Source organism: Merops nubicus, unplaced genomic scaffold, assembly GCF_000691845.1.
Source record: "Merops nubicus isolate BGI_N331 unplaced genomic scaffold, ASM69184v1 scaffold29336, whole genome shotgun sequence".
NCBI lineage: Eukaryota > Metazoa > Chordata > Aves > Coraciiformes > Meropidae > Merops > Merops nubicus.
In genome coordinates, this window is record NW_008616078.1 from 1 (window position 1) to 8,869 (window position 8,869).

At 54.1% G+C, this 8,869-nt stretch overlaps 1 protein-coding gene across 1 annotated transcript in view; it reads right to left on the reverse strand.

The window, feature by feature from the left end:
- Positions 1-317: 317 nt before the first annotated feature.
- Positions 318-8,869, reverse strand: part of LOC103775298 (A disintegrin and metalloproteinase with thrombospondin motifs 14-like) — a gene marked incomplete at both ends in the record, with an annotated part of 13,246 nt that continues 4,694 nt past the window's right edge. The window contains 10 exons of the mRNA XM_008942745.1: positions 318-481; positions 638-721; positions 1,399-1,522; positions 2,066-2,199; positions 3,631-3,806; positions 4,004-4,152; positions 6,309-6,422; positions 6,532-6,664; positions 7,325-7,468; positions 7,994-8,099. Of these exons, the coding sequence (XP_008940993.1) occupies positions 318-481; positions 638-721; positions 1,399-1,522; positions 2,066-2,199; positions 3,631-3,806; positions 4,004-4,152; positions 6,309-6,422; positions 6,532-6,664; positions 7,325-7,468; positions 7,994-8,099 (1,328 nt within the window). The remainder of the gene's footprint in view (positions 482-637; positions 722-1,398; positions 1,523-2,065; positions 2,200-3,630; positions 3,807-4,003; positions 4,153-6,308; positions 6,423-6,531; positions 6,665-7,324; positions 7,469-7,993; positions 8,100-8,869) is intronic.

The following is an 8,869-nucleotide window of genomic DNA, read 5'->3' on the forward strand; positions in this document are numbered from 1 at the left end:
ACAGAGCCTACCCTTTGGGAACATACCTGTCCAGTTGTGGAGAAAAAATGCTGCCCAAACATCCCAGTTCTGACCATGGGTATACCCCTAGCCTCTCCTCTGACCTGCAGGACCACATTCTACACCCAAAGCCAGGATGGACAGGAGGCAAACCTCCCCAAGTGCTCAGGAAAGCCAATCCCTAACTCCCCTACATCTTTTCTCAACCAAAGTCCTCCTGTCACATCCTCCATCCCATCTCAGACCATCTTCTTTCTCTGTACTGCTGTGTGATGGTTGTCCTCAGCACCCTCAGAGGACATGCCAGCCAGGCTTACCAAAACACTGATGGCCTCGTGCAGAGGACCGCTGGTTTTCAGGCTCTCCTTGCCATGTTCAATGGTGTATTCCCACTCCAAGCCCATCTCAATGAACACTTGGCTTTTGGCTTCTTTACCCTTGATGTTAAGGATGAAGTTACCCGTGGCTTGATTCTTAACAGCTGGAGGAGAAAGGAGGTATTTCAACGTCATCTCCCCTGGTCACGGCCTTTGAAGGACTGGAATGACCCAAGTAAGGCCCCCTGGGAGGCAACTGTCAGAACAGGGCTGAGAAAGAGGCAGGGGGTGAAGGGAGAGGTGAACTATGGTGTACTCACCAATGCTGTGGGATGCCGGCTCCATCTCTTCTATCTGGAGATGCCTCGCTCCAGCTGGAATCTCAAACATCTTCAGAACACCAGCTGAAAAGGAGGGAAGAAGGATGAAGGGAAGAGACAAAGCAGGTTTCCTCCAACTGGGCACACACCCACTCACATGTGTATCATAGTCATAGGATGGTTTGGGTTGAAGGGACCTTTCAAGGTCACCTAGTCCAACCCGCCCTGCAGCGAGCAGGGACAGCTGCAACTAGAGCAGGTTGCTCAGAGCCCCGGCCAACCTCACCTGGAATGGTTCCAGGGATGGGGCACTGACCACCTCCCTCTTTTAGTTTAAAACCACCACCCCTTGTCCTGTCACAACAGACTTGCAGAAAGTCTATCCTCATCTTTCTTCTAGGCACCCCTTACTGTCCCCCTCTCTGGGAACCTGCACCAGGGTCTCACCACCCTCAGCATAAAAAAAAAAAAAAAAAAGTTCTCTCCCTAGTTTAAATCTTCCCTCTTTTAGTTTAAAACCATCACCCCTTGTCCTGTCACAACAGACTTGCAGAAGGTCTAAACTCATCCTTCTTCTAGGCCCCCCTTTAAGTACTGAAACACCACAATAAGCTGTCTCTAGACTCTTCTCCAGGCTGAACAACCCCAACTCTTTCAGCCTGTCCTCACAGCAGAGGTGCTCCAGTCTTCAAGTAATTTTTGTGGCCCTCCTCCAGCTGACCCTGACCAAATTTGCTTGCAAACCCACCCAGCCCACTCACCTGGCTGCTTGGGGGTCTTGGCCAGTGTACCCTTCACCGTCCGGCAGTGAGAGTTGTCCCCCCCACAGACCCCACACTTGTCGTCCTGCTTCAGGGAGCCAACCTCCTTGTCACAGCCAACATGCTGTCACCCGTGGGGAAGAGAAGAGAAGCACAGGATGACATCCCTGCAGCCCATCCCATCGCTCTGACATCCTCCATAACCCCTTGCTGCACATGAGGTCATGCATGCCCAATAGGTAGTGGGTCAAGGGGATCATAGAATGGTTTGGGTTGGCAAGTCCTTTCAAGGTCATCTAGTCCAATGCTCCTGCAGTGAGCAGGGACAGCTTCAGCTAGAGCAAGTTGCTCAGATTCCCATCCAACTTCACCTGAAACATTTCCAGGGATGGGACTTCTACCACCTCTCTGGGCAACCCGTGCCAGTGCGTCACCACCCTCAGTGTCAAAAATTTCTCCCTTCTATCTACTAAACCTCCTGTTGTTATTTTAAAACCATCACCTCATGTCCTGTCAGAACAGGACCTGCTGCAAAGACCATCCCCATCTTTCTCACAGGCCCCTTCAAGTAATGAAAGGCTGCAAGGTTTTCCTGGAGAGACACAAAAGCTCTCTCCTGGCCAGGCAAAGGACAGGGACAGTCACCCAGTGGCCATCAGCTGCTCACCACGCACTCTCCCCGGACACAGATGCTGTAGGGGTCTCGGTAGCTGCACCGGGTACCATCATGAACAACTTGATTCATGAAGACCACGTCCCCCGTGCCCTCAGACTGGCAGATCAGCTCACACTTCTGCGCATCTGCGGCAAAATAAAAAGGGGAAAAAGGGTGAGGGGGGAAAAAAAAGGTTTTGTGGAAATACATTTGGGTTCTATCCTCAATCACCCTACCTCGGCTTGTAACCAGATTTCCAAAGCCCGGGCTACTCATGCACCTTATTCTGCCACGTCCGTTTGCTACTCAAGAGCCTGAATTCTTGCCCAGCACACTTAGGAAATTAAAAGAAGACAACTGGACGGGACACGCAGCATGACACTGCAATGCTAGACACTTGGCTGCATGCATGAGGAACACCAAGCCAGGACCTGGCTCCCAGCCCAGCCCGGAGTGTCACACTTCCCACTGCAGCTCTGGGAGTGAGCAGGCAGTGTCGTTACCCCACCATCTCCGAGGAAAACAAGTCCACAGTGTGCCAAAGCACACAGGAAGTGGAGATAAAACTTTAACAGTAACACAAACAGATTTATCACTGACTACCATTATTAGGATCATAGAATCATTCAGGTTGGAAAAGAGCTTTAAGATCAAGTCCGACTGTTAACTCAGCACTGCCAGGGCACCACTAAACCATGTCCCTCAGCACCACATCTCCATGGCTTTTAAATCTCTCTGGAGATGGGGACTCCACCACTGCCCTGGGCAGCCTGGGACAGGCCTCGACAACCCTTTCAGTGAAGACAAGTTTTCTCATGTGCAGCCTAAATCTCCCCTGGCACAACTTGAGGCTGTTTCCTCTTGTCCTGTCGCTTGTTCCTTGTAAGAACAGACCAATCCCCACCTGGCTCCAACCTCCTGTCAGGGAGTTGTAGAGAGCCAGAAGGTCTCCCTTGAGCCTCCTTTGCTCCAGGCTCAACAACCCCAGGCCCCTCAGCTGCTCCTCACCAGACTTCTGCTCTAGACCCTTCCCCAGCTTCGTTGCCCTTCTCTGGCCATGCTCCAGCCCCTCCATGTCCTTCTTGGAGTCAGGGGCCCAAAACTGACCCCAGGATTTGTGATGCAATCCTCCCTAGTGCCGAGTCCAGGGGGGTGATCCCTGCCCTAGTCCTGCTGGCCACACACTAGTGCTGATCCAAGCCAGGCTGCAGTTGGCTTTCTTGGCCACCTGGGCACACAAGGGGCTCTCTTACTAGCACAGAAGGAGCAAGGAGAGGTTTCAACACTGGCTGGTCTTCTCAGCCCACCTCTGCTGCACTTCGAGACAGCAGGAACCAGAGCAACGCCTGGGTTTCTCTATGTGACACCTGAGGGCAAGCACAAGAGATTGACTTTAAAGACCTGGCCAATGGATACTGGCTTACTGCACTCTAGTTTCCAGCTCTGGAGCTTTCCACAACCCAACATCTGTGCAGCTGGCACGGCTTCCATCCCACTGTGATGCCCACCAGAGTGGCCTCCTCTGGGAGGGCAGGCAGTTTGGCTCCTGCTCCTCTGTGGGTCCTGCCAGCACTCACCGTCGTGATGCTCGTAGGGAAGCCAGGCATGCTTGCTGTGCTGGTGGGTGTAGTAGGAGTTACGTTTGGAGCACTGCTGGGCACGGAAGTCCTGGTAGGGCCCCGGGCACTCCTCGGCGTTGCACACCTGGTACTCGTAGGTGGACCCCGGGCAGTGGCGCCCACCGTACGCCGGGCTGCAGGATAAAGCAGCTGGGTTAGAAGAGCCTCAGGGCAGGATGCTGCCCAAACACAACCAAACACAGGGCACAGCTCATGCGGGAGTAGACACCCCCAGCCCCACCGACCGAAGGGGAAGTGTGAGGAACCCCTGGGCCTTGTCCCCTTCCAGTTTTACCCCTGCTGAAAGGAAGGAGGCGGAGGCCAAACGTACGGGGGGTTGTCGCAGCTGCGGCTGCGCGAGCGTACGCCTCCCCCGCAGGTCCTGGAGCACGAGCCGAACTTGGACCAGGAGCTCCAGCTGCCGTCCTGGCTGTACGGCTGCTCCGACGTCTTCCAGATGCAGTGACCCTTGAAGCACCACTGGAAGGGAGGACACAGAGGGGTGAGCTCCACGCCTGCCTCTTGCAAAGCGCTCGGCACCAGCAAAGAGAGCCCTCCTGCACACACAGCGCTATAAAAATGGCTCATTCTTTGCAAAGCATAGGAAGAAGGTGCTCTACATCATGTCCTTGGGCATGTTCCTCCCATAGGAAGCTAGACCAGGGCATGGGAGGGACATGAAGAGCTCCACAGAAGAGCTTGCATGGCAGTGGTTTACATCAGATGGGTTATATTGTCGGGTTTTTCTCCAGGGTTTGCTTGTTCACAAGTGTTGTGGGTTTTTAAATCATAGCTGGACAAGCAGGTGACAGAGGACGTGTGCCTTGCTCCAGATATGACACACGAAGTATGGAGCTGCACAGATGGGAAGATCAGGCTGTGGAAGGACAAACCCATTCAAAAGTCTGGTGAAGGCGTAGGCCTGGGGCATGCAAAGATACCTCTGCAAACCAAATTCCTTCTTCTTTTTTCCCTCACACTGAATTTTTGCATTCCTGGGCTGTTTTTTCCTCTCCGGCCAGTCTGCCTCCCCCTGCCCATGCAGCTCCTGGAGCAGGCAGTGAATTATACCTGGGGCCAGAAGCAGAGCAGCCCTGGGGATGTCTCCTCACTGTCCCAGGAGGGATGAACCCAAACTTTGGCACAGTACACTCCACGGGTACCCAGATCCACGATTAAATCCAGCCCTGGGCAAAAGCCAGCGGTGCCTTCAGTGGCCACCATGACAGATGAAGGGAAATTCCCCAAAGAGGCAAAATTCTGAGCAGCTCATGGACCACCCAGTCCACATGCTGCAGCCCCTGGGAACCACATGCCAGCACAATGGGTAGCACATCTGTACACATCTCAAAAAGCCTCATTTTAAAAGCTTTTGGCAAACCATCATTCAAGCACTCAAGGAGGTTGCATTTTCAGTGAGATCGCTGGGATTTATACAGAAACTCATCAAAAACACAGGATCACAGCATGGTAGGAGTTGGAAGGGACCTCTGGAAATCATCTCATCCAAACCCCTGCTCCAGCAGGGTCACCCAGAGCAGGGTGCCCAAGGTCATGGCCAGGCAGGTATGGGATCTCTCCAGAGAAGGAGACTCCACAACCTCTCCGAGCAGCCTGCTCCAGGGCTCCATCACCCTCATAGCAAAGTTTCTCCTCCTGTCCAGGTGGAACCTTCTGGGTGCCAGTTTGTGCCCATTGCCCCTTGTCTTGTCACTGGGCACCACTGACAAGAGTCTGGCCCCATCCTCTTTACCCCTGCCCTTTAGCTATTGATCAGCATTGATCAGATCCCCTCTCAGTCTTCTCTTCTCCAGGCTAAGTAGGCCCAGGGCTTTTCTCAGCCTTTCCTCATCACAGAGATGCTCCAGGCCCCTCAGCATCTTTGTAGCCTCCACTGGACTCTCTTACTGAACTGAGGAGCCCAGAACTGGACACAATGCTCCAGTGGTGGCCTCACTAGGGCATAGCAAAGGGGGAGAAGAACCTCCCTTGACCTGCTGGCTACACTCTTAATGCACCTCAGGACACCATTTGCCTTCTTGGCCATGAGGGCACGCTGCTGGCTCATGGTTAACCTGTTGTCTACCAGGACTTCCAGGTCCCACTTTGTGGAGCTGCTTTCCAGCAGGTCAACCCCTAACCTGTACTGCTGCAGTGGGTTATTCCTCCCCAGGTGCAGGAGGAATACACTTGCCCTTCTTCAACTTCATTAGGTTCCTCTCTACCCAACTCTCCAGCCTGTCCAGGTCTCGCTGAATGTCAACTGAACATGTGTTGGACACTTCATATCCAGCCATTCTCTAGCAAAGAACCACCCCAAACCTACATGGGCCAGCAGCTTTTCCAATGTATACACACTCTCATCCTGTGACAACGGGCATGCCAAAACAGCCTAAAGTAAAAGCCTGATGACATCATGAGGGTGGGTGCACAATTATGTCCTTGCTCTGTTGCCAGGTACCAGAACACGTCCTGCCCCTCTGCAAAAGCAGACACATCAGAAGAAAACCAAAGTCCTCATCTGAGCACAAACTGGGCAAAATAAGGAGTAACACCAGCTAAAAACTGGGCACCCACTGCCCTCGAGGGTGGCCCTGTCCCCTCCCAAAGAGGGGGCAAATAAGACCAGACCCTACCTTGCCTGGAGAGCACTCGGTCCCATCCAAGGGTGGCCCCTTCTTGGTCTTGCAGAAGTAGGGGTTGTCCGGGTGGCTGCACCACAGCTGCTTGCAGGGGTCGAAGGTGCGGAACTGGGGAGCAGAGAGGAGCTGGGCTGGGACAGGGAACCCCAGCACCCCTCCTCGTCCCCAGCTGGGGGCCCCAGGGGGGACACGATGTGGCCGTGCACCTCAAACTCACCGCCGTGCACGTCTTGTAGCCCACGCCGAAGTCAAAGCGGCACTGCTCGTCCATGGAGTAGTTAATGCCTGGCAGCTCGGGTAAGGTGGGCCACTGGTGCTCAAAGGGGTCATCCAGGAGGCAGTCGTAGGAGCTGCAGAGATGCAGGAGAGAGGTGAAGCAGTCAGACATAGAGGGTTTCTCTCCTTCATCCTCTTCCTCACCTCCAGCCCCCTCCCCAAATTTAGATATTGAGAAATTGGAATGATCTTGCCACAGATGCTAACCATCCAACTGCTGGAAAACACATTTCCAGCAAAGACCAACTGAGCAGAGTTGCCCAGATACTGCAGCTCTCCAGGGCACACAGTATGTTGGTGCTGGTGGTACCACCCCTGCTACCTGGGTTCCTCCTACTCTTCTTGGCCCTGATGCACAGAAAGCTCCCAGCCTGTTGCTGCATCTTTTTATGCAGCACAAAACATTTTATAGCCTAAAGGGGAAACCACACAGGCTGCCCAAAGCAAACATCAAAAGCATTTGAGATCTGGATCTGGGCTCCACCATCACAGAGCTGTTGCAAGCTACTACTCCATTTACACCTCCAGCTTTTATGAGGCTCCTATTCGCTTCCAGCCCTCACAGCCCAAAACCAGTTCAGACCTGTGCAAAGAACCAAAGCTGTGAGTTAAAAAAAAAGGGAAAAACAACCTGCTGAAGACCCATTTTTTGTTATTATGGCCAAAACACACAACGCCAGGTACAAAATGCCACGTGAAGGGAGAACAACCCCTCCTGCTCCAAAGTAACTCACTGGATGTAGCGGTTGAGCTCCTGCTTGCTGCAGCGGGACCAGTGGTAGCGGTGGAAGGCAGCCTGGACCAGTGGTGCCATGATGCTCCCCATGCTGGTCTCATCAGCACAGCGGTTGCCCTGGCCGTCGTGCTCCATGCCTAACCTGGTGGGAGAAGCTGGTGTGAAGTTGGGTTCCCAGGGGATTTACACCGGCCGCAGCGGTACACGAGCCTGTGCCAAGAGAAAGGCCCTTTTGCAAAGAAAGGGGCATCACCACGCTTGTCCTCCTGCCAACAGGGACAGCCAGCTCTGCCCCCGTGACCTACAGTCATAGGCTGGGTTGGTCTGGAAGGGACCTTTAAAGGCCATCTAGTCCAACCCCCCTACAGCGAGCAGGGGCAGCTCCAGCTTGACCAGGTTGCTCAGAGCCCTGGCCAACCTCTGGAATGGTTCCAGGGATGGAGCTTCTACCACCTCTACTACCTCTCTGGGCAACCTGGGCCAGGGTCTCACCACCCTCAGCATCAAAAACGTCTTCCTTCTCTCTAGTCTAAATCTCTCCTCTTTTAGTTTAACACCATCACCCTCTGACATGTCACAACAGGCCCTGATAAAAAGTCTGTCCCCAGCTTCCTTCTAGGGCCTCTTTGAGTACTGGAAGGCTGCAGTAAGCTTTCCCTGGACTTACACATGGCCAGTCTCGTGGGCAACAACGAAGGCTGAGGAGAAGCCATCTTCATGGTTGAGGGTGCAGCTGCGGAGCGGGTGGCACATCCCCGTCACCGGTGCATAGCCTGGGGCAAGAGAGAAGGGGAGGAGAGAGGAAGAGAGGAAGAGAGAAAACCTTTCAGAGAGGAGAGGGAGGGAAATGAAAAATTAAAACAGACCAAACCCGCAGCCTGGCTTCACTGCAACAGGAGGAGAAAACAAAGAGGAATGTGCTGAAGAGGAGGAGCTGCCCTGGTCAACTGGATGGCAGCCCAAGGACTGCCTCACCAGTAGGACCATCCCAGCTGCCAGTGCCAAAAGCAGGCTGAGGCTACACTGGGGCTTGTTGCCATCCTTCTGCCCTCATGCCAAGGCACCAAGGCTGGTGAGAGGACAGCAAAGGCACCCATGGGTGCTTTACCTGTTTTGGTGGGGACCATGGCTGCGTTATCAGTGTGGGTAACCACCACCTCCCAGCCTAGAAACAGCACCCCCCACATTCTTCTTCATTCAGAAAAAAAATTAAGAAGAAAGGAAGAGAGAGAACAGAAGGCATAAGGTGTCCCCCAGAGCCCTGCCAAAAATCCAGCCTCACCACAGGCTACAGGGGCCCCCTGCCATGCACCCACACATGCACCCACACCAGCCCCAGGCACGGGGGTCACCCCCTTGCCAAACAGAGCCAGGGAGGACCATGCACCACCCCAGCCCCCAGCCCTAGATCAGTGCAGTGCAGTGGGGCAGCTGCAGGCAGGGAAGCCTTTCCCCCACCCATCCACCAATGCCTCACCTCCATTTTGGGTTATTTTCCACTGCCCCCTTCCCCCCCCCCCCCCCTTTGTTTTCTCCCCCTCCA